Genomic DNA, 26133 nt, shown 5'->3' with positions numbered 1-26133 from the left:
AAGTCTACCAAGTCCACAAACCTTGGGAAGATCCTGTGAAACACAGGGAGAGCATACAGGTTTCCATCTATAGCACAATTCTCTCCTCTTCCTTTTATAAAAGCCATTTGCCCCTGTGGTTGTTTGTCTGCCTCAGTTTGAGGTGAGATGAGTACCCAGACCCACCTCAGCTTAACACCAAGCCTTTTAAGTTAGTATTATTCACTTGTGATGTTTTTCCTTTAACAATTCTCTTTTGGCTTTGAAGCCAAGTTATAGAATTAATATCCCAAAACAGGACAGAACCAAGAGCACCCTTAGAAAAAAAAAAAAGACACATATGCCCTCCTGATTCAAAGGAGATAGATATGACAGCATCTCCCTGCGAAAAGCACACATGAAGCGTGCTCAATTACAATAATTTAAAAAATATATCCAAAGAACAAATTTTATGATGAGTTTTCAATTAAATTTGGACATAATTTTATCCTAGTTTCCCTCCCCAGCATATCTTGCTATTTCAATTAAATAATTTTTAAATCAAAGTAGCATTTTTTAAAAAAAACCTGTTCAACATTTCCACATACACCACAAGGAGGTATGTATTTAAGCTACATTTCATATTTATATTTCACTGAAAAAAAATGGAAAACAAAATCATGATTTATTAAAGATAACCATACCTCCAATTCCAGATCCTGAGGTTCTGTTTCAGAAAGTGGAATCACTGCGATCTTTGTTATTTTGTATACCTCATGGTCCCCTGGGAGCTTGCCAATCAATGCTTTCTGACGAATTAGAAGCAGCCACCATGGCAAATCTGAAGAAAGATTAGTAAAGGCTTACTGTGAAGTCATTTGCTTTAACTAATCGGTCAGAATTTTTTCTACCAGTGCAAAACCCCTGCCAGAAGCAGTCCAGTGAACGATGATTTGCTGCTGCCACGTTTCGCTATTATGGCATTACAATAACAAAACCACAAACACGTATTTACCTCACAGAGGGCCATTTTCACAGAATTACCCATTAAAGGTAAAGCCATGACTGCTTCATCTACAGCAATTAGGCTGCCTCTAGGACGATGCACACACGCAGTGGAATGTGCTATCACAAACCGTGGCACAACTTGACAAGAATAGGTGGGGATCACCAGGCAGCAAGCTGTGTTTTTTTTCCCTTTGTACCTTCTGTTGCACAGCAAACAGCAACAGAGGACAGCCACAGGTAACAGAACATTAGTTTATTAGTTTCCTTGGCTAAATCAGCAGCAGGGTAGTGGTATGCTGGGATTTTAAGAGTCAAGGTGAAAGGTCTGTTAAGAGATGGAAGAGGTACAGGAAGTTTTAAAGACAAACTCACTAGTTCTCCTAACTGAGAAGTCACAGTTTAACGGAAGAAGTGCTACACAAGCATTAAAAGCTTGCAGGCTTGAGTATGCTTCCACACTTGTGATACTAGCTTGTGTCACGTATTATGCTTTGGAATACAATATCTAGCTTTTCAAAAGTCTATTTAGAGGCTTTACAGCAAATGCAAAGCTTGTTTTACTTGCTCAATAAATTCTAAACAACTTTTTAGCTTTCGATTTCTTCAATGCATTTCTGCACGTCCTGTAACAGAAAGAAAACCAGGATATTTTCTCAATATACTTTCCGCATAGAATTAAAGCTTCAAAGCTGTGAGCATCTTTCCAATTAAATCTTCAACGTTTTTTCCCAACACTGACAAAGTGTTTAAGCAAGTTTGTTCACATAAAGACAATATTCACTGGTGCTGCACAGCAACATATCTACAATCAATACTTCCATTCTTTATCATTATCGTCAGTAGAGTGACATGCTTACTACACAGGGCACCAAGCAGCTTTTAAAAGCCACAGCTTCCCAGAATCACAAACAGGCTATGACAACCAGAGGCTGTTCCCAAAAGGGAAGAGGGAGATAGAAAAGGGAGATAGTCATGCACCACTTGTTTAATTTATGCAGTCTTCTAAGAGAAACCCTGCACTAGCGCCTGAACGCAGCATCAAAATCATGATCTCTGTAGGAGAGATCATGATCTCTCATGTGTTCCCACCTCTCATGTGTTCATGATCGCTCATGAACACATGAACATGAACACATGAACACATCTCATGTGTTCATGATCGCTCATTTGTTCCCACCTATAGAAAGTTAGCCACACAACACACACCTATGAGATCGGTATTTCAACAAACAAGCAGATTGTTTTCAAGAAAGGATGCCATCTAGAGCTCAAGCAAAATAATCAATATGACACCATTACCAAAAAAAAGGAAAGTGCCTTATATTAACAAGCCCTGGTAGCAGTAAACAAGAGCTTAATACAGTCAAGTGAGTTCTGCATCCTTTGAGTGCATTTTTTTTTTAAACAACAACAAAAAAAAGACATCTTGGCATTTGTTTCAAAACTCCATTTGTCTTATAGCCAGAGCCAAAGAATGTTGAAAGAAAACAGGAGTTTCCTGGCAGATCAAAAGAAACAGTCCAAAAGTAATTATTCAGATAAAATATACCCTGAAGTAAAAGCTGCAACAACGGCCATAAAAGCTTATTGTAATTGCCAACATCTAGATGACTGAATCTGCCAGAGTTTGTGCTTCTGCAGTTAAAAATGTAGTTCTGTCAAAGTTGTTTTTTAAGTGAAAAAGACTGCTTACTGCCTGCCCAACGTAGGAGGTATGGGACATACAGAACTACAGCTCCATTCCAGAAGATTGCACGTTTTCAGTCATCCATCTGAAGACCTAGCTTTTTTTTTTTTTTTTTTTACTGTTTTATGAACTGTGGCAGAGCAGATGGCAAAAACTGATTTAAAGCACTGTATCTAAAGTAAGCCATTACCTCTCATTCCTCACTGTCAGCACACCACTGCCATTTAAGTCATTTTCTAAAATTTCCCAAACAATCTAGCATTTAGTTCTCCCAAGTATCTTTTTTTTTTTTTTTTTTGCAATAACTTGTCTTAAACTGCCTAAGTTTGCTACAAATGATGCTTTTTGCAAGTATTTTGATTCCAGCCAAGAATGACTATGATACCATCTTCTTATTTTTGTTAGTGGAAGGAATTTAGATGAAAGCAAAACAAACGTTTTAAGTTGTTGATTGGATGAAGATAGAGACAGGAGCAGTTGCGCTTCCTTGAAGATATTTCAGATGCTGAACCACTTATTGTTTCTATCAAGATCCAGTGGCATGCTGACAGAAAAAGCTTTCCTTTCCTGTGGATAGGGAAGGAAGAACTTAACTTCCCTTCTGTTTAGAGTCTGTGGAAACTTGCCATCAGCGTTTAACCCACGTTTTAATTAACCAGTGGTTTTGTGTGCTTTTCCTATGCTAGGAGTGCAGGCATTAAAATGCATTTTGACCACAGAACAGAAACATGTGTGGTTGCAACAAAGGAGTTAAGGAATCTGGCTGGCACTGGCTAAGAAACAGAGCCGTGGTTCTAATGAGATATACAGAATTATACTGAGCATATTCTGGCACCACGACGTTTCATTAACTCACTAAGTAGTCCCTAACCAAGTGATTAGAACTTCTGCATGGAACTTACACCACTAAAACATACACCTGAACTAGTAAACTATTCTACCTGCAGGAAGGTCAGCACTTGGAAGCCAAAGCTCTTCTAACAAAGTGAAGGGAAATCAAAATTGCTCAAGCACGTCAGTAAATCTCAACTGAGAATTTGATTTCAGGCTACCGTTACTACTTTAGTGGGTAAAGTAGTAACTAAATTTTAACAAAAAATAAGCTCATTTTAGTTATTTACTGGAATCTCAACTAAAGGAAATTGAATGGCTACACTTATTTTTTGTATGCATATGCACTAATTGGATCACAAAACATACGATTAATACTCTTTAATGTAGACCTTGGTTATGCAAGAGATGTTCTTTCCGTATAGAGGCAAGCACATGCAGAGACTACTCCAATTGTGCACCTATACCAAGGGAGCATGCAGTGTTATATTTCAATAAGGTGTCTTCATGACATCCTAAAATTCTTTCCCCTTTGTATTCCTATTTTTACCCCACATTTTCCTACTTGCCATCTTGGGATGGGCCAACGGAGGGTAAAAGAGACCATACCCTAGCCTTCAAGTATTCCATCATAGGTCTGTCCACCCCCCAAAAAAAAAAGTTTGAGGAACGTGACAATTTGGGAAGAACCAAAAGATACCTTCAGGAGAAATTCATCTCAGAAATGAGTGCACAATTATGTCCAGATGTACAACTGATCCTCTCGGGCAAAAAAATTCTTTACAGAATTAGAAAAACATGCTATATTGGCTAGCTAGTTTCTCACAAGACTGCTTCCCTGCCAAGAGAGCTTTTCTACAAATTCTCCTGTGCTAGGTCAGCAACAGAGCCAGCAAGATTAAGAGCCTATTAAACCCCATCCCTAGTTACAGCAGTTTTGGCAACCATCGGTGCTAAATCAAGAATGCCCCTGTAGTCAGTCCTGGGTTATTTCAAGGTCATTTTAGGACTATTCCAGGATCCTTCATTGAGCAAATCTTTCAAGCATACGTAAGGATCTATGTCCAAGATAAAGTGAGTATGGGCTTAGTGATGGTTTGAGTATGCTGGTAGCAATTTTAATACTTAAAGTTATTTAAAGTTTCCAGTATTAGTCAACAAAATGCTGAGCAGAACAAGCCCAGACAGGACTAGTTAAGCCAGAAGAGCTTCAAAATAAGTTTTCTGATCCTTATAGTCCAGCAAGGGAAGGAAGAAGGGAAGAAATCAGAGCAGCAGGTCCTCCTGTTCCTGTTGATGTATACGAGGTCTGGAGAAAAAAAAGTATCTCATCCAGCTTCCACAGCCCAGTCCTCTTACCAAGTATGGAGAAAATGGTCCAGCTCTGTTAAATATTTATACAACTCTTGCTGATAAAGTTTCCAGGTGACAAAGATTGATACACGAATAAGTAATGAAGACAGGTTACTGTTACAGTGTTGGATAACTCAGCTAGAGGATTACATAAAACTGCACTTAAAAATAAGCAAGCGAGAGTTCATCGGCATAAAGAGGTTTAAGACCACCTATGAAAGCCACTTCAGTCAGCCCTCTTACTTTGACTGCAGCCCAGTGAAGACAATCATTAGTAACTGTCAGCAGATGCAGGGGACCAAGAGGTTTCAGCAAAAGGCTATGGATAAATAACTACAGACATTATCTCTCACTTAAGTGCCAGAGAATTAGCATTTGTCTGCAGGGCATTTGCATCACTAAATGCCTCAATATGCACAAGAAGGAGGGCCTGTAAGTAGTCTGTGATGTGTTACCTGAACAAGGCAAAGAAACAAAACGCTACCACTGGCCTAAGCAACAAGTGAATGAAGTGCCTGGATGAGCATAATTGATACAGTCGCTGTAAAGGACATAAGGAAAGAAGAGCAGTATCAGACTTATTACCTGATAACCTTGATTTACCTGACAGCAGCAGGCTGGCACCTGTTCAAGGGTCACATGCTGGGGAGTTTTAGCTCAGCTTCCAGAAGCAGAAGCACCTCACAGTAAGCACACAAGCAGGGATATTCAGTTGCCATGATACAGTAGAACTTCCAGAAAGTATTTGAAAACAAGTTCTCCCCCTTCCAATGCTTTTATAGAAGGCTCCCTAGAGAGAAGGGGGAGGCCTTTGTGGACCTAAATGCTCGGTTAACAAACACAAACATGTTACAAGCAAGCATGGAGCATTTTCCCACAGCAGAAAATGGTCATTACTGGAGTTCAGCCATCATTCATCCATTTGTTATGGACAGGACATGCTGAACAGCTCAGCCAGCCTGGACGAGAAGAGAAAGCGTCAGAGAAGAGCAGAGTCTGAACCGTTTCATATCGTCAGATCAGAAAGGGCAGTTGAATAGATTTACGGAAGGAGGACAGACAAACATCATGTGAAATTCAAAGATCAAGTGATGCAACTGGACAGAGAAAGCAATCATAAGCTTAAGAAATAATAGCTCTGAACTATATTCTCTGAGACCCAGTGGTTACAGTGACTACGGAGCCAACTATTCCCAGAACTAGATCCGTCATACCCTAATACAGGGGTATAACAGTCCCCATTTTCCTTCTTTCTCTATTGTTATTGTGCTACTGCCACCATGACTAAGCTGTTTGTGTACATGACGTGCCACAAACATCTGATCCATTTCAGCACTTAACCCATCCTGGTACCCCAAACACACCTCAGACTCTACCTGTACTGATGATCTGCCCAGGCACTATACAAGATGTACGTCTTAAGCACGTACAAAAAGAAGAGCACACAGTAAATGAACAGAGTTTATGGCTAGCTTTTCTACCTGTCAGCAAATAGACATCCAGAGCTCTATTGGTAATAAAAGACCCCTTACAGATAAAAGCTGGTATATATCAGAATAGGTATTTATTTTGGCTACAGGACTTTAAGCTGACTAAAGCAAGAAGAGTGACTTTATTTTACTGAAAAAAAAGTTATTTAGAATCAGTTAAAGACAGGCTTAATATTAACCACAATACATTCTACTTCTGCTTTTATTTTACAGCTATGTCTTGCAATATTGCTGTTTAACAAAGAAGGCTCTAAATGTTTGTTTTACTTTCAAATAGTGATCTACCAAGGTAATAATCATTCTTAAGGCTTTAATTCTCGATATCTGAAAACCTGATTTTTGTGAATACTTGCATTGTTAGTTGTCGCACAGTACCCTAAGAATAACAAAAAAGCACTATTCAAAAAAAAAGTGCAAAAATACAAGCGGGTGCATCCCATATGGAGCCTTAGACAGGACTTTATGGCACAGCCTTGTATTATTTGTGAGTGCAGTTCTCCGTCTTTTAATCAAACAACGACAAACCAGAACACACACTATGGAAAGAAGAGGGATTTGCAAACCACAGCTATAATACAAACACTGACAACTTTCTACAGTTGGATTACACCACCATTGCAAAGAACATTACATCATCCATTTGAGCTACAGCTTTATTTACAGTATCACTGTCCCTAGGCCAAAGTGCATTAGCAGTATCAAGAAGAAAGAACACGTACCCGTATGAAGCTGAACTTTACCGATGACTCCCTCCACCAGGCCCAGACAAATGGGGTTCCAAGCCAAAAGAAGATCAGTAGCTGGAAAAAGAGCACATATTTTGCAGTGAACACAGCAGGACAATCAATCCAATACAGGCCATTCTCGCTACTTTCCCCATCCAGAGAGTAGAAAGCATGCCATGATTCCCACAACAAAATAAGTTACATACTCTGTTCAGTTTTTGCTTGCTACCAATTTGCCATTTTAATTAGTTGACCAAATGATTTGTTCCTATTTAGAGCCATATCTCCCTTCTGGCTATTTGAGGAAATCACTACAAGAGTGTTTTGGGCTACATAATTCAGTTTAAAGGAGGCTTAATTCTCCTAATATCCACTGGAATTTGTAACTTAATTGAAATTTTACATGGTTATAGTGAAATTAAATACAGGTCATTAAGCTGCTAATGTAGCTCTAAGAAGACCAGATGTTAACTTTCAGTCCCAGCTCTCTTATATTCACCCAGATACTGTTAGTTTTGCATCTTTTTATATTTACAGATACACACACGTGTACACTGTCTTTTGTTAAAGACGTCTCACAACTACACAGAACAATACCAAAGTACACCAAGTTTCATGGTTTCTAGTTCTCCTACGAGCAATGGATTCTAGTGAACCACAAGAAGTACAAGAGCAAGCAGGAAGGCAACACTATCAGCTTCACCATCTGCATGCAAATGGTACTCCTCTCAACGCAAATCAAACCATCAAGTAAGACACTATTAGCATGAAAAGCCTCTTGTGGTCAGAGTACCCACCGCTGATATACAGTAAGAGTTTTTCATAGTAGTGTAGTAAAAGTTCAAGAATGTGGAAAAAAAAAAATCAGAAGTTAAATCTTAAATGAAAAAAGTCATTAAAAGCAATTAATACTTGTGTAGGAGAGGTTTTCCCATACCAAGAAGGACAAGAAGTTTGTTATTATCTGCCAAACCTCACTGGTTCCAAGGAGGAAGAATTCTCCAATTAAAAGTATTTGACTAGTCTAGATGTTATCTCCCAGGGTAAACAGACAGACATTCTGAAGAACAGACTCGCACAATACCCTAAGACATGGAGTACAATCACCAGCCTACATACACCTGACAGGAAGTCTTTAAACACTTATTTTCAGACACTGTGTTATCCTTGCAACTTATTGCAACTCAGACTCTGCTGTTCCAAGGAGGCACGTTTATTCCTAGCTTTCAGTTTAACACATTTGATAGTAAATTGGACTCCAATTTCATCATGACAGACAAGCATTGATGTGAGACACAGAAGGCAGGATGGACCTAAACTGAACTCATTTAAAAGGAGTTTCACATTGAGCTTTCACAAAGACAAGAAGAAACTAAGTGTGCCCGGTAGCAAAATTCATCAGAGGCTTGCAGGAGGCAGCACGGAGCTTCTGCTAATGTGTGTAACCAAGCTGTGCCATTTCACATGAGATCCCTGAAAAGAAGCTCCAGGTTCTTCCTGCTTCACTGTAAGAGAGCACCATAAACAGCACAGAACCTCGTGTAAGAGGCTATTGAGCCATCACTTAGTTACATTTCTGAGAAGACTAAAATAGATGAGCACAAGGAAATAAGTGACAGCGTGAACAGTTTGATTTAGTACTTCAGAGAAGCCTGAGGACACAATTCATCTTGTACCTGTATGCCGAAAATCTTGTGCTTTTACAAAGCGTGCGCAAGGGCAGCCTGAGCTCCAGCCCAAACAACACACAAGAGCATCCTTACGCTGAGTGGAAATCTGCACCAAGCTTACAAGAAAGAGGAAGCTTTCCCTGCTTTCCTCAAGTGTTCCACCTTCTTCTCCAGCTCGTCGACACCACCCCAATCCATCTTCACCCCAGGAACCTTCTGTTTCAAACACTATCTACTTCTGACTGTCTTTGGTACCTGCAGTTCTCTTCATCATTCACATTCCATCGTGAGAGCTCCAAACCAGACAAACCAAGCAGCAAAAAGAGGCCAGACTTCAGAAGACTTCAAAGCACTGCAGGTTTCCCGTAACTACAAAACTAATAATCTGAATATGGCCTAAGTCTCCTTAAACCATTCATTTCCTGCTACGATGAGATTAGTGGGAAAGCTCTGGATGGCAAGTGAGGTTTCGTTCTAGCAGCTTACAGAAAGGGGGGGGGGGGATCATGATCTAATTTTAATTACAGATATAAGGAAAAGATAATTTAGACTTGTCCACAAAAGAACAAAGAAACTGTAGCAGAGACTGTAAAAAAGAGGGTTTTGCAACTTTTCCATATTTTTTGCTGTTTACTTTGACATATGTAGCCCTCAACTTACTCATATGCTACGTCCAAGACTTCTGCAGGAATACTTCTCCCTGGCAGCAGAGACAGCGAGGACTGACTCTGCCCCCTGACCCCTCTGTTCACTTAAAGCATAGACAAAATCTGCAAAAAGAGGAGCTTTTTGGAGCTAAACCCTAACGTCATGCTAAGAGTTCAAAAGGCAAATACAGATCGACCAGCTGGGCAGCATTGCTCTTGAGATAAGAGTGATTATCAAGCTCCCAACAGCGAAGGCTGGCTGCTTCCAGAAGATGCTCCTGGGGGAAGGCAGGACATGGCAGGTAAATACTCCGTCAGGGACATCGGAGGAGATTAACGTGTTTAGGTTTTTATTTCCAGCATCCAGTGAAAATCTAGATGTGAAGAAGGCTCACAGCAGAAATGCCTGTAGGCTGTGGAAAAGTACCAACTGCAGAATCACACTTTGTTTGGCAAGTATCACTTATTTTTCTTAAACAGCATTTCTAGAGAACTTTGTATAGGAAAGGATGTGTGACAGCACAGAAGCGAGCGGGTCAGAGTTGGTTTTGCTAAATAAAACACATCTAGATTTGACATTCTAATTAGAACTTAGTTACTAGTTATAGCTCTGTTTCCTGCTCGGTAGCCCTGTCTTGACTCAGAGCCAGTGCCAATCATGCTGAATAAATATAATTCAAGTGTTCAGCCATAGGAAGCTCTTGCTCTAGGAAGCATGCTCTGGAACCAGACGGTGGATGAACCAAAATAAAAGGATGATTTTCTCTAGTTCCCCTACCCCGCCCCCCAAAAGAATACAGGCTTTCGTGTTTAGTGCAGTCCTGCTTACTCAGCTGCAGTAAAAGCAGCTCTCAGACTTCGGTTCAATGCTGTGAAATCATTCAGGACTGTTTGCCATAATTTAATCTCCTGCCCAGCAATCCTGGCTGCTGCTGTATCTTTAGCCATCATCTTTGCTGATGATTTTAAGGATTGAAGGTTACATGGCTGTGTAACAATTTTAAATACATTTAGATCCAAAAAATTAAATGGAAGCCTGTAAGATATGGATAACTGTAAAATATAGCAAAATTTAAGTTGCTGGACAGTGATACACGTTAGAAAAGATCTCTAGATCTTTATAAAGCCAAGGAGGAAATGAACCACCAAAAAATAAAAAATAAACTGAAAACCCTCAGATAAAGTCTCCTGATAGTATACATAAAACACATTTAGCTAGGTTTGACTGATGAAGGCTGAAGCCACACAACTGCAAGTTTGATTTTTTTTTTTTTAAATAAATGTCTATCAGTGAGCATTAACCTGCCACAAGGCTCTATCAAAACAAACCCTTAACTATTCTCTGCACCCAAAAAAATCAAACAGTACTTTGAGAAATCCGAAATAGAATTGATCAGTAGTAACTTTTGCTTTCTACTTGTCTTCCTACAGATGCCATGCTAGAAATCTAGCGATCCCTTGAAACACAGCCAGCCAGGAATAAAGACTGATCAACCTGAAACTGCAACCCAACATCATCCAGCAGTCTTCTCAGGGCACCGTGCTTGCTGGAAACAATGCCAAGATAGCCATTGTCCTCCAAACAAAGGCTTGGAAACCAACAGAACAGGCACCGAGAGCAGTGAGCTCAGGCACACCTTCCCCTCCTCTGGGAGTTCGTCGTGCCCTCTGGAGGTTTTAATCTAAAGACTTGCCAGGGTCTGATAGACCTTAGCACATGCTCTTAAAACTTTGAGGTGCAGGCTTGCACAGCAGGTTTCTGTCCCAAAGTACAGGATTTCCCATTCTCTCCCTTACCCCCTCTAACTAAATTCAAGCTATTGGGGAAAAAATGCCCCCCCCCCCCCCTTTTTTTTTTTTTGCTGATTGCCATCTCAGATGAGCAATCAGGGAGCATACAGTTACTTCACAGCAAGTGCACTGGAATCGTAATCTCAGCACACCAGGACTTCCGCCACAAGCAGGGAACAAAACCAGCTTTGATGTGATGATTTCTACCACCAGCCCTCCAAACTTACCAGCAGCGATGCAAAGGCAGCAGCACCAGATAAGGCTCCTTTAACTGGTTGTGTTTACACAAGTCTGATCCTGGGAAGGGTGGCACAAAGGAACTTGGAAGATGGTCAAAAGCCAAAAGCGCTTTCTAGCCCTTTGGCCATCCTTCCCCCAGCAGAGTCGCTCCAAGGCCAAGCACAAGTCCTGACAAGGGAACACGCTGCTTTGGGACCCACCACCGGCTTCGTGCTCAGTGACTACATGCAAGTCTGGAGTGGTTAAGGAGCCAGGAAGAAAAAAAGATTGGATTTGGAATCACTTTGACGCAGCCCTTACTGCTGCCAGCTCCGATTCAAAGCGCGATAGCCATTTATCAGCCAATTTTGCTGTAACTCAGGGGCCGTACTCCTTATCTTCCTCAAACCCCCAGGAGCTTCAGGACCTCAGCTGGGAAGTGTTTCCTGTCAGTGTGCTCCGTATAAAAATTGACTGAAGGTCGTGGAACTCCAAGCTCAGTTTATATGTATTTATATAAATATGGACTGCTTATAAACACGTATTTCTAAACAAGCACAGGCTGTATAGAGACATAACCATCCAAACCTGTGTGCCGTTTATGAATTCTTACCGTAGCCTGACAGGGAAGCAATTCCTCCAGCCATTCTCAGCGTCCAACACAAACACAAGACATTTCCATATGAAAAGATAAAGCACAGAAGCAACCTATTGTACGTGTTGAAAGTCAATTTTTCAGCTCTGCTAATATAGTACTTGACCCCTGGAAAGTAAACTTCCAGAAAAAAAAATAATAATAATAGAGCTGAAGTTTTTTCCCCTTTAAGTTCTGGCTGCTTCAGATCAAAGACAACCACAAGCCTTCATTATTAGCACTGTTGTGCCCTTATGACTTTTCAAGGGGAACTAACTCTGCTTTCAAGTTCCAGTTCGTCTCTGAACAGTGTTCTGAAATATTAGCCAGGATTAAAAGATTACAAGTTAACCGGGAAGACTTAAGAGTATAAAGCATTTCCTACAAGACAAAAGACTCCAAGTGCTACTTTGGCAAGCAAACTTAGGCTAATTAAGTTCTTTCTAGCACAGACTCCTAAATTCATGTTTAATCTATTATAATTACAGAAAGATAGAGGAATATTAACACACGTAGTCTTACAACTACTAGCACCTAATGGTCATGAAGTATTATCCTTATTTATTTGGTTATTTTCCAGCCCAATCTTAAAAATGGGTGGCTAGCTGAAGGGATAATTTGTTTAATTATCTTTAACTTTTCATTTAGACAGCTTGCTTAGTCTGCATGGGAGACCTGAGAGCCCTTGATCACTCAGAATTGAAATGGTCCTCTTTACAGAGAAACCCCCCATCTTCAGAAGCCCACAGCTACTCCAAACACAGAGGATTTATTTAAAAAAAAAAAAAAAAAAAAAAAAAAAAAAACATTCCCACTACTCTTCCCCTTGCTACTCCACCTTAGAGCCCTGTTAAAGTAGCCTGTTATCCTCCAGCCCCTAAGGATGAGAAGCACGCTTGCCAAACAGCGACTCAGTGCAAGTTTCTTACAGAGTGCATGTGCTCCTACAGTTGGGCCGGCACGCTACAGAGCATGCATCCATCCGGCCTGTGTCTAAGTGAAACGGTATTTCAGTTTCCTTGGACGCTTTCCCTAAGTATCTCAACATTGGACTGGATGAACAGGAACAATTCGAGTCCAATTCAGGTCGGACAGTGACAAGATTTAAAGCAGTGGGAACAGGGGCATATTACGCAGGTCTAATCTTATCTCAGCAAAACTTTTTCAAAAGAGTAAGCAGGATGCAAGCCCAGAGAAAGTGCCTCACAAAAGAGTCCTTACTAGTTGCTATGATAAATACACTTCTTTGTATTCTGTTGCAGTTGTAAAATCCCCCGGGTCACCAGGCACTGCTCAGGAAACTATAAAAGCATATGGAAGAGATTCAGTTGTCTAGAGAGTACCCAATAGTACAAGTAATTGCACAAGGAACTCCTGTACTACACGTGATAAACTGCTATTAGCAGTTGTTCTGAGGCCGGTTCTAAGGCACACAGTGATGGCAGATCCAATTAAACCAAAAAAATACTCTAATTGCTAATTATTAAGTATTAGAAACACCTCAAGAGGCTGTTCTAGTTGCCCCTGCTCCCTACATATGGATTACTTAACAACAAAATAACTACAGCACACTCCATTAGCGTGCCTTAACAAGCAATCCAGCAGTCTTCTTTTCCACACAGAGCCCCTCCAACTCGTTAGGAGCAAGCTGAACGTCACACTCACTGAATTCAACTCCCAGGCTCCTTCCATCGAGGAAAACCAAAACAAAGCTTTCCATAAACCCCTCATGGACACCAAGTTGGAGAAGGATTGCCATCAGCCCCATCCGCTGCCCAAAAGACAGTTTGGTTATACTGAAATATCTCAGACCTACAGTAAAGTTAGTTTTTCCGGCTGTGGCATAAAATCCTCAGTCCTGTTGTTGCACTTACTCAGTATCGTGTCGTCTGTTCTTTTGAGGTTATCCATTACTCGGATGTGCCTCTTAGATTCAGCATCCTTGGAGGAGCTCAACTCTTTATTTGGGAGTGCAGTTGTAAGGAAAGCACCACCTCAACTTGTTCTGCACCTGTAGGGCCCCTTGCTCCCTTAAGAAAGCTGAGGAGGAAACAGCTTGGAATAAGCGGGCTCTGCATCAGCGACTTGAAACCTTTTCTGTGAGAGTTACTTCTAGCCAACGATTTCTGCCCCTATCCAATCCTCTTTCCTTGTTTTTCTCTTTCATCATGTTTTGCTCATAAAACATCAGCTTTAGGCTATAAGCATTGTGGATAATCATGTAGCTGATTGAAAAGCTTCTTCAAATTAAGAAAGCATGACTCTAACAGTAAGCGTGACTAAGTAACTCTAACAGTATGCATACTCTGCAACATTATTCAAATGTTTCTTTTTGTAGACATGCTTTGGATGAGTTACTAGAAGGGTCTAAAAACTAAGAACATGCATATCCTCTACTATCCATCACATTTAAAGTGTTCATCAGTGAACAGCATGGACCGGAAAACTGCCTCAAAATTTAACTTAAAAAAAACAATTTGGCGCCTCTTTCTACACAAGTTGTATTCTCAATAGTTTGATATTTTAATAGAGAACAAGTACAATCATTTTAGAATTACAGAAGACAACTGCAGGAGATACTGCAGAACAAATTGGATTTGTATACTCCAAATGCAGCCCTTAATTCATGTAGTTGAACAGAAAGTAAAGGATCTCATGCCACGCTAGGTAGATTTTTATTGTTGCTTAAGTAACTGCTGGGGATGAATAGACTACGTAGAGTGAAATGACAACAAGCAATATATCACTCCAACATTACCAAAAACATTTTAGCACTGAGAAAATCTAAACATCGGTCCTTTGTGGGAACACTGCTGCTGTTCTAAGTGGCAAAAACAAACCAAAGTTCCCAATTAGCAATAGACCAACCACACTTGTCATTCACACTTTGCAACTGCCCCCGGGCAGTGTCATGCACTTCTAAATTTGGCTCCGAGTTCTGTTTTGTTCTTTAAACCACGGCGCTGTCACATTTCAAGCCATTTATTTACCTCAGCACGTTCATGTGATCTTGCCAACCATCCCTAGCATGTTATCAGAGACCAAGACTTGGAGCACACGAAGCTTCAAGCTTAAAGCCCTCTTCCACAGACAACACAAACACTGTTTCAGGGCTTCTAGTCAAGTAAGATTTCTTCCTTAAAATGAAGACCAACGTTTTCAGGTGGAATTCTATTAATGTCAGTTCAGTTTTTCAGAAAATAATTCCTGGTCTTATTTTGGGGAGGTAGAGGTGTTGGGAACAAGCATATGCAATGCATCGTTGAGTACTAATATGTGTTTACCAAAGCAGAGCTTTCATAAAATAAATTTGTGCTATTTCTAAATTTCTCCTCCAGAAATCTGTTCAAAGGTTTCTCGTGTCTTCTTGATATTTGCTCCTATTACTCGTTTTCCTGTGAAGACATAAGTGAAGTGACTTTGGCAACTCATAGTTAAGAATACAATCAGCTGCTAGAACTGAAGACTGTCAGCTGGAAATGTGAGTCCCACCTACAAGATTAAAGCACTACACAGAAAGTTTACACAGAGGGAGAAGTAAAACCTGCATGTATCCATCCTCACCCCCTCCTAAGTGGGCTCTTTGTTTTCATATTCCATCTTGCCATGTGTTATTTCCTTGCTAAGATTTTCCAAGTGATATTTACAGGAGTAAGCAGTATGGCTAAATCATGGCTGAAAATAAGCTTGTGAAAGCTCTCTAAATTGGGAAAAACAAGTTAAATCATCCCTGATCAAATTAGTGTAGCAGAACGCTGGGTTTTCAAGAAATACAGATCGTTAATTGCAAGTGGGAATTTCTGTTGGAATAACCATATGCATTTCTGTAACCAATATAGAACATTCAGTGAACACAAGTAATTTTCAGAAGCAGAAGTTTATAGCAAATGTAACACGAGAAGCAAAATTTGAGCTAGCAAATTTGTATTCTCTCAAAACCTTTAAGGATATTAAAAAATTGTGTTCTTTATTATATTAAGCATGAATCATGAAACCTCTAGACACTGACAAAAGCTTTAATTGCTTTTAACTGTTGTCTCGAATCTTTGACGCACTTGAGGGAAAAATTATAGCCTGACAAACGCCGGGCCTTAAGTCTCAATACAGAGCCTTAACAATGACTTTCAACAAGATTCAATATTTAAGCTACATTTCAGAGCTGCTTGATGTGACTCCGCAGAGTTTACCTCTAAACGAAACCTCTAAACCATCATCCAACACGTCTCACAGTTGGAGGGAACTGTTTAGAGGAAGTTACGGCCAAGTCCCCTGACATTTCAGGACTCCAGCTGCAGCTGGCATGCAGCAGGCAGGAACAGAAGCGAAAGAATGTTTTCTTGCTGGCAGCCTCCCCCCTATTGCCAGGAAATGCTCAGCTGCCCACCAAATCGCTTCCTCTGGTCACCAAACCCTTCAGGTCAGCGTCTTTAGAAGTCTCAAAAGCTACAGCATCACCAGTTTCTCATAATGATAATTTCATTTGTTTTTCAACAGAAAAATGAGAGTATTTTCATACTGCCCACTCCCAGTGCCAGAAAAAGCTCTGTATCTTAGTCAAGGACGGTGTAGCTACTGCCTGAGTCAAACCAGAGATCACCCCTACACACAGGTGCAGTGTAGCTGTGCCAGCTATCAGGAGCTGAACTTCAGCAACCTGAGGTCTCTCCTGCACACTTAATAGTACCAATTAAATAACAAAAACAACAAAATCACATTCCAAAACAAAGAAGTTGTTTTGAAAGAGCCTAAGTGGCACATGAAAGAAATACTAGCCTTTCCCTACAGTTCAGACAGGGTTTTTTTTTAAAGCTTGCCACAAAGTTTTCATCTTCTCTTGCCGATACAGGTGAAACCCCCCCCTCACCTCTCAGTGAAAGAGCTGGTAATAATAACATCGATATTCACGGATTGAAAAGCCACGAGCTCTTCAGTATAGGCGCAGACCCCTCTTAAATTAAGGGCTGTTTCCTGTCAATATTGCTGTTGCAGTTCAGTCTGTGATTTCCTCCTTCTCACTAGTTAGTTATTACTAACCTCTGAGAGATCAAAGATGTCAGACCTCTGCTACCAAAACACAATCCCTGAACCCACCTGAACTGCAGATTTCATTAAATTCTGCCACACACACACTCCAAAAGTAGTTATCTTTTCCTTTGCAAAACAAACAGTCAACTCACAAGAATCAGTATATCAAGCTTAAAAGGGTTTTCCTTTATTTAAAGCCAAGAGGCATTTCAGTGCAGGCAGGAACTCCAGGACACTTCATGCATCTGACTTGGGACCAGTTTGGCAATTCCAGACCTCTTCATATAAGCAAGAGTCAGGAGAAGGGGGAAGACAGGGACAGCCTCGTTATATTCAGCTTCTCTTCTGCCACTAAGATTCAACAGGAAACTAAACCAGAAACACTTCACCTCAACATTTATTTCTAACTAGGTTAGCATGTGGCATACTAACCAGTTAAGCTCCAGGTTTTGTTTGACTGTGATCCAATTAGGGAAAAAAAAAAAAGTGAGTGAAATTACAAAATAAATCTTATTTAAGGAAAGTAGAAAAAGCCCTCTGGTAAATACATTTGAAGATCTCACCTCAGGCAGAAGGTACAAAACTATTTAACGTGTGTATTTGTGTAAATAAAGGATATGCAGCAGCCCACAGCTCTCCTCTAGTCCCTGCTCACTTCTGTGGGAAGGAACAAGCAGCAACAGGGACCTAACTGCTCCCTGGTTGTGAGCACCCTTATAGCTGGGTTCCATTTAACACAGTTCGACATCTGGTTTCACACGTATCACAAGAATGTTGTGCTGACAGTTAAGGAAGGGGACCAAACAGCATGAGCAGGCACTGGTGAAACAGCTCAGTAACCGCTATGGCTGAAACAAAGTGTCAGAAAAAACAGCTTGAGGTCCCGTAGAAAGTAACTTCTCTAAAGCTGCAAGTCTCTGGCATGGAATAGTTGCCAGAATAGACAGAACATTTCTAAGGCACGCTACCTCAGGAAGTCAGTTTTGTGTGACATACTTAGTTCAGCAGCGAGAGTTAACACACGGGCCACCATCCCTCAGGGCGATGCTCAGGACCCTTCTGTGGCCTTAAACCTGCTGATAAATCCACTGGGATCAGGGCAGCACTCCTCACACGAAGCAAACGTGGGCTTCTGTCCTTAAGGCCTTCATCTGCACTAGACTTCAAAGGAATTTTGACCAGAGGAGAAGAATTTCAGGGATTCCGACAAGTAACTTTTCCATGACTCTGTCATGCCATTGAGGAGTGAGGCAAGCACACGGAGCTGGAACATTAGGTGGCATTATAACTTGTGACTCAGTTCAGATTTCATGCTATCAGATGAAGACACCTAACCTGACATCTCTTCCTCAATACCCTGAAAAATACTGTTTGGTAAGAAGCCTCTCGTTAGAAAAAAAGACATCTATAGAGGTGCAATCTTTTTTTTTTAATATATATTAAATGTATTGAGAGGTATTGCTCCCGTTGCTGAACCAGCCATTCACAACCATTTCCAACAGCTGAAAACCAACACGGTAACACTCATTTCCTAACGCATTTAATAATACATGAATGCTCGTTTGCCCCTAGTTAAGCTCCAGAGGCGAGACATCTTATCACCGCCTCCCTCTTACAAGCAGGTCACGGAATCTGAGCGCGCAGTGCCCAAAAGCTGGGTCTGAATAATACCCGCCTGAGCAGCGCTCAGAAACTGGTGGTGGTTGTTTCTCCTGCAGGGGTGGGGAGAAGGCTGGGCAGGGTGGAGAGGACAGCACGGCTGCCCTGCTTTCTGAAACTGCTCCCTCCCTGTCTCGTTTAGTCTGGCACTGCTGCTCAAGGTATTGATTGTCAAGGCCAACACAGCGAGAGCTGAAGTTTTCACTCAGCAGGAGAGTCTGTCCTTTTTCTAGTGACAGAAGAATTCAGCACCTAAACTACTTTTGTTCTTTTATATACACACACGCAGATATAAATTACACCTGTGACAGCAATAAAACCATGCTGTAATCTACATACAACTGCTGGCCGAGAGCAGCCAAGCATAAACAGGGTAAGCTATGTGTGGACAAACTCCAGATCAAGATCTGACATGAGGCACTTAAAGCAGGGTTAAACAACATTTTTCTACCACACTGGAAAAGGTACATTGCCAACATCGAAACCCCTAACAATCTGTGACGCCACAAGGATTCAGATTTCCTGCAGGGGACTCAATTACTACTTTCACTTCACAGAAAAAAACACCAACAGAGAGAGACATCACGTAAACGCAGGCATAACCTTGGCCAGCCTCAGACTTTGTTTACAGCACATATTTACAAGTTCACTGTTGTGTTGGTGGTGGTGGTATTTTAATTCACATTCTCCCCACGATTCAAAGAAGTCAGAAATACAGTTTTCAAGATTAGCAAGTTTCTGAACGTGCCCTTACAGTTGAGGGAGGAGAGTGTTATAAAGCTCAGTTTCAGCTCCCCAGACTTAGACCTGTCATAAAAAGCAATGCTTTGCAAGGTTTGCCAGTACTGCCCGTTTCAACCCATAGATGCGTAATGATTTACTTTGTCCCCAAAATTCTGCTCAGAATTAAGTCAAGGCTTCCAAAAACTGGTGGAGACACAGTTAGATCATAGCCTTTTGATAGACTATTAAATATGTCAATGGATACAAGTTCTGACTTTGTTTTTAATTCAGCAGTGACTCATCACACAGCAATCTATTTACTCACTTCCGCTCAGTGGCCTTGATTATAATTGGTCCAATGTAGTAAAACTGTCCAGCTCAGGGATATCCACCCTTGCCTTAACATACAGAAGAGTTATTGACCCAAGAAAGTCAGTTTGTGATCCAAGTGCTCCCTTCTCAGGTTCACTTTCAGCCTACCCAGCAAGGCATTCCGTTTCACCCTACTAGAACCCATTTTCAATGAGACCATCCAGAGCCACGGAGTTGGAAAAACAAAACTAAAAATCCACTGAAATAGGAAAGTGTGACTAAGAGGAACATCAAGCAGACTAGGAGACTTAACTGTCAGGTTACTTTTCATTACTCGGTGGGTCGTGCACAACAGCCATCGCATTTATTCGGACTGGAAGCGCAGAGTCCCGCTACAAAGCCCTGCCGAAGAGCACGCAGACAGGCTGCTGAGCCCTGGCAAAGCCTCCACAAAGTCGATGGGCTCCAGGAAATCACAGCAGCAGCTGCATGAAAACAAGCAACCCATGCTTTTAAACCCAAGCTTTCAAACAGCAGCCTCCAGAACCAGCCCGCGAGTTCGTGCTTTTGTTACTGTGGGTAGAATAAGAGCTTTTATGCCCATTATATTTATAATACAGCAAATCTAAGACTGAGTCTGTGCGAAAACACGCATTTCCTTGACCAGCAGCATTGCTCGCTAGCTGAACATGAGGTATTTCGTGAGGTGATTTATCAGCTTAGCGCTGCCAGACCTCCAACCTGAAACGAGGAGCGAGACGTCACGTTACATCAGACGGACTGCAATATTACCTAAAGGACGCAAACGAACAGCACCGAAAAGACAAAAGCACCATGACTGAAGCATGAGGACACGACACGGGACGGACCAGTGTGAAAAACAGGTCTGTCGATAAACATCTGAGAGCCGCTGCTCACCCGCAGCTCACCCCAGCCTTTTAAGGCTCACGGAGCGGGCTGTACTCACCCGCTGCTGGTCCTATACGTGCTTATGGGGCTTCTTCTGCCTAAGACAAATCCTACTTTCAGAAAGCTGTAAGTAACAGCTGCGTAACGTGCCATATATGAGATACCCAGCTGTTTAGGATACATTCCGCTGGAACCTTTCAGCTGTGCTCCTCAGGGAGGCAAGGACCTCCTCAGGGACACGGGGACCCCCTCTCCCCTCAGAGACCCCCCTCAGAGACCCACGTGCCCCCCTTCCCTCAGGGCTCCCGCTCAGTGATCGAGACCCCCCCCTCAGGGACACAGGGGACTCCCCTCTCCACTCAGGGCCCCCTTCAGAGACCCAGGATCCCTCCTCTTCCCTCAGGACCCCCCACAGGACCCCAGGGACCCCCTCTCAGTGCCCTCTTCCCCTCAGGACCCTCCCCCGGCACCCCCCGCCCGCCATTTCGAGCCGCCCCCCGCCGCTGCCATTTTCCCTCACCGGCCCTCAGCTGCAGGCCGCCGTCCCTGCGGCTGCACCAGAGCGCCCGCTCCCCGCTCTGCAGGATGTAGTGGTCCTGGGCTTGGAACAGCTCCATCCCGCCGCCGCCCTCCCGGCTCCCTGCCTCCTGCCTGCCTGAGGGCGCGCAGCAGCGGAGGGGCGGGGGAGGCGCGCTCCCGTCGCGAGCGCGGGCACGGCCGCGGGGACGCGCACGGCCGCGCGCGCGCTGCCCCCCCCCGCCGCTCCCTCTACCCCCTCGGGGTCCCGGCGCCGCCCGGGCTCGGGGCGCTCCCTGGGTTCCGGCCGCCGCGCCGCACGTGATCCCGCCCGCGGGCTCCGCCCCCAAGATCTTAAAGGAGCAGCGCGGGGCCCTCCCCGCCCCACAGCCCCCTCAGTCCCTCCTTGTCCCCCTGGGTCCCTTCAGTCCCCTCAGTCCTCTCAGCCTCCCTGCCTCAGCGGTTCCTCTCCTTCCCTTCTTCCCTCCCAGGATCTGGGGACCCCAGTACAAAGGGGTCTCCACAAAAACCACATCACCACACATATATCCAGTGGGGCACGGCTGGGCTTGTTGGCTTCAGTATGTCCTGAAAACGAAATTTTGTCCTGAAAACTATTTTTTTTTTTCCTGAAAATTAAATCATGTCCCATGTAAGCAGCTGTATGTGGTACTGGAAAAGAGATCTCAGCTTTTATTTGTCACTGTCCACCTTAATGATCGGTTTTCTTAAAAGTCCCTAGAAGGGCTATTCCCTTTCCAAGGCTTTATATAATTCTGTATGTAGTTTAAGTTTTTTCTTTTAAATACCACGTCAGACCCCTGATTTGCATTCTTGTCATTCCTAAGTACATGTTACTAATGCAGGAACCCTATGAGGGGAACTGGACTCTACTCGATTTGGTAATAGATGCTGGCACCTGCTCGTGTTTTCCCCAGGGCAGGTATGCAAAGGACACAGGGCGGGTATGCAAAGGACACCCACCCTTCCTTCCCTTTCTTGGCCACGGATCCAGACTGAAAATGCTGAGCTTGGTGACTGCCCTGCAGCTTCCAGCACGCTGCTGGCCTGCCGCATTCCTGCGTGTAGTGTCCGTGTCAGGGGCAGAATTGTGTCAGTCAGTCAGGCCACGCCAGCAGGTACTAGGCAAGAGATGAATTTAAATGGCTTCGCAGCGTTTTCATAAATAGATCTCTTTTGAATTGTTTTCTTCTTGATGTTCCCATTTTAATATCTTTATTGACGGCCTGGATGAGGGAATTGAGTGCCCCCTCAGTAAGTTTTCAGATGACACCAAGTTAGGAGGAAGTATCGATCTGCTGGAGGACAGGAAGGCCCTGCAGAGGGACCTGGTCAGGTTGGGTTGATGGCCAGAGGCCAAGGGGATGAGGCTCAACATGGCTCAGTGCCAGCTCCTGCACTTTGGTCACAACAACCCCGTGCAGCGCTACAGGTTTGGGGCAGGGCTGCTGGAAAGCTGTGCACAGAAAAAGAACCTAGGGGTGTTGGTCAGTGCTCGCCTGAACATGAGCCAGCAGTGTGCCCAGGCGGGCAAGAAGGCCGACGGCATCCTGGTTGGGTCAGGGGCGGTGCAGCCAGCAGGGCCGGGGAGGTGATCGTCCCCCTGTGCTCTGCTCTGGTGAGGCCGCACCTCGAGTGCTGTTTCAGCTTTGGGCCCCTCACTACAAGGACATCGAGGCACGGAGCGTGTCCAGAGGAGGGCCACGAAGCTGGTGAGGGGCCTGGGACACAAGTCCTGTGGGGAGCGGCTGAGGGCACTGGGGCTGTTTGGTCTGGAGAAGTGGAGGCTCAGGGGAGACCTCATTGCTCTCTACAGCTCCCTGAAAGGAAGGTGTGGGGAGCTGGGGGTCGGCCTCTTCTCACAGGTAACTAGTGATAGGACTAGAGGGAATGGCCTCAAGTTGTGCCAGGGGAGGTTCAGGTTGGAAATGAGGAGACATTTCTGTCAGAAAGAGCAGTCAGGCGTTGGGACGGGTTGCCCAGGAAGGCGGTGGAGTCACCATTATGGTGGCATTCAAGGAAAGGTTGGACGTGGTTCTTAGGGACATGGTGTAGTGGATGACATTGGTGGTAGGGGGGTGGTTAGACCAGGTCATCTTGGAGGGCTTTTACAACCCTAATGATTCTGGGATTTTATGGTAAGCACAATGTCGTGTACTGTCAAAGGCCTATCAGATGTACACAGCAAGGCAGTGAAGGGATGGATTGTTCCATGGGTCTGATATTGAAAGACTTCCTTTGAGGGAGCATGTTTAAAACTGTGTGTTTAAATAAACAGACAATCAAAGCTTCCTCTTAGTATTGCTGTACATGCCCATATCCAAGGGGACTGATGGTACGGCTTACAAATTCACTATGGTGCACCACTTTCCTCATGTTTCATTAGACTCTAAAAGTACACAGCAAAAGAAGCTACGTTACCCTTTGTGTAGAAAGTAGTATTTTGTGTTCACATCTTATTTGCTCTACTGTAATTTTTACAAAGGATTATTATTCAGATTAATTGGTCCATGATTTGCAGTGTTTAGATGTAGATTTATTTATTTTTTTATTTCAGTGTTACACCAATATGAATCCTTGAAGGTTTTTTTTTTTGTTGTTGTTGTTTGTTTGTTTTTAATGCAAAAAGGAGTCTAAAAGCAAGGTAATAAAATCATTTGGTTCTTTGGATGAAAAAAAATAGTTAAAGTGCTTATATATTTAAAGTGTTGATTGTGCTTCTAATAGTCATTAAAGACTATTCACATACAATTTTCTAAACTCTTACTGATACATAGCTATTAAATGCACCAGGAAAATTACAAATACAAAATGCTGAAGAAAGCATTTTTGTAGAGCTTTGTGAGTTCAGTGAGATTTCAGAGAGATTTTAAGTATGGAACATGAGCTTTTACAATTAACTAAGTAGTTAATTGTCAATTCCATTTCAACATTTGCTTAACAGTTATTGTACACTTAAATCCATCCTTGTTAAGCAATCTAATGAATCACTTTATAATAAATGGACCTTAAGCAAAAACTTAAAGCTCTTCAGTGTATTTTGTTTTGCTTTCATCCTCCATCCATCAATTTTCTTCACAGATACCTCTAAGTCAGAGGGAATTCTGTTGATGCACTGACTCTTTGGACTGTCCTTTGCTGTCTGCAGTGTCAGTATCTGGCACGAGGAGAAATTGTTTCAGAACTAATTTAGTAATGTTGCAATCAAATCAGAATGAACGTCATGAAGATGAAGGCTTTTCCTGAAGCTTTCTGAAACAATCTTGACATTCCAACAGAAATATAAAAAGTAGATCTATGTTCTATGTCACACAAGGACGACAGGCAGGAGGATCAAGCTCATTAGCTTGTTTGGTTCATCACTGTAGACAGTAGAAAGTTGCTGGGAGGAAGAGATGGGCCTTTTCTAAGCTCCAAAAAAAGATCTACTGCCAAGTGTTTGGCATTATTTAAGTCCTTTGCATACACATTTATAAATAAGCCAGCATTGAAAAAAGTCACACCAACAAGGATGTTGCAGTAATTCCTACAATACCTTTAAAAGTATTTTATGGAAAACTACAGAGTAATCCTGTAGGCAAAGAATGTATATCCAGAAGAACAATGTACGTGGTATTCTGTGAAGAAAAAAATATTTTTCCATTTATATCTGAGTATTTTTCTTCTGTAGCTCATGCTGGTTTAAGGCACTGTTACAGCTATTGGCTTTGTTTGTTTGTTTTCCCTAGAAAACAGCTTCAGCAGTAGTTGTTCTAGGTCCTGTCTAGCTTGAGCGGCAAATGACTTAAATAATATTAGTCGAATTGACCTCTGCTACACACAGCATCCACAGGCTATGGTTCTCCAAACATATATGAAACTTCCACTCATCTTTCATTGACCTCAGGAAAATGAAGCCAAGATGCAGAATTATTAGTGTAACACATGGGAAGCAGATAATTTGGGCAGTGGATATAACAACATGCAGTCCTTTTACAAGTGACAGATGTGGTCTCTAGTCTCCCATGACTAGCCTTTTTCCCAGTGCAGCTGTGGTAGCTTGTTTAACAGACAGATTTTTCCTCCGTATTGCAGTATTGATATCGGTTAATGCTATAGTCATGAGAATAAATTTTAAAATGTGTATATTGACTGCTCTTCATACACAACTTTCTATAGAAGATTCTTTACTGTCTGGGAAAAAAGGCCCAGCATAAACAAAAACAGAAATAAATTTTTACTCTGGGACTGGTACTAATTTTGAAACAAAAAAAGTCGTATTCATGATGGAAGCTTTCTGAAGAAATGCGTACATAAGGCTTTGGTCTCTGCAATTGCAGGGCTACTGAAAACATTTGACTTCTGATAAATTTTGCTGCTTAATAAATGGTCCGGATGAGACTGCATGTTCAGCTGTACCAGACAGCATTAGTAACTTGAAATTCCATTTTGACCTTTCCACAATGCATTAAAGCTAATAAAGCCTCTGCCCTGCAAGTTAAAATAGGACAAGCAGAGTTTGGAAAGAGTGTCAGGCTCTTAGATTAAAAATGCCTTTGTATAAATTAAAAGTGAAAGACACTCACTTAAGAGTTATGCTTAGGGACAACAGAGAAGATCTCTATTCAAAAGAGATGAGGGCTTTATGTTTCATTGGGATTCTTCCTTTGCCCCTAAAACCTCTGTTCTTTCCCATGCATTTCCCTTTCTCTCCTTTGCTCACCTTATTTAATAAATGCTCTAATTTCTTGACAGTGAAATGTTTTATACAGTGTTAGTTTATCATTACAGAAACAACTTAGTTTTCATTTATTTGCTCCTGCTGAAGTTTTCTCTATCTTATTTTCTTGATCATTCTTTCATTTTTCCAAATTCTTCCTCTCTTTTTCCCTTTTCCTGTTTTTCTCTCCCGTTCTCTCTCTCTGTTGCCTGTAGCATCTGAATTCATGGACTAACTCCTGCCTTACTTTCTTCCC

General features: G+C 42.3%; 1 protein-coding gene across 1 annotated transcript in view; it reads right to left on the bottom strand.

Annotated features, from left to right (window-relative positions):
* The window catches only part of INPP5F (inositol polyphosphate-5-phosphatase F), a 38547-nt gene extending 17093 nt beyond the window's left edge, over window positions 1-21454 (bottom strand). The window contains exons 1-3 of the mRNA XM_035330811.1: window positions 21162-21454; window positions 7047-7127; window positions 663-799 (exon numbers count right to left, since the gene is read on the bottom strand). Coding sequence (XP_035186702.1) covers window positions 663-799; window positions 7047-7127; window positions 21162-21258 — 315 coding nt within the window. The 5' untranslated portion in view covers window positions 21259-21454. The remainder of the gene's footprint in view (window positions 1-662; window positions 800-7046; window positions 7128-21161) is intronic.
* Between the last annotated feature and the right edge of the window lie 4679 nt (window positions 21455-26133).

Source organism: Oxyura jamaicensis, chromosome 6, assembly GCF_011077185.1.
Source record: "Oxyura jamaicensis isolate SHBP4307 breed ruddy duck chromosome 6, BPBGC_Ojam_1.0, whole genome shotgun sequence".
Lineage (NCBI taxonomy): Eukaryota > Metazoa > Chordata > Aves > Anseriformes > Anatidae > Oxyura > Oxyura jamaicensis.
This window is presented reverse-complemented; position numbering and strand designations above follow the sequence as displayed.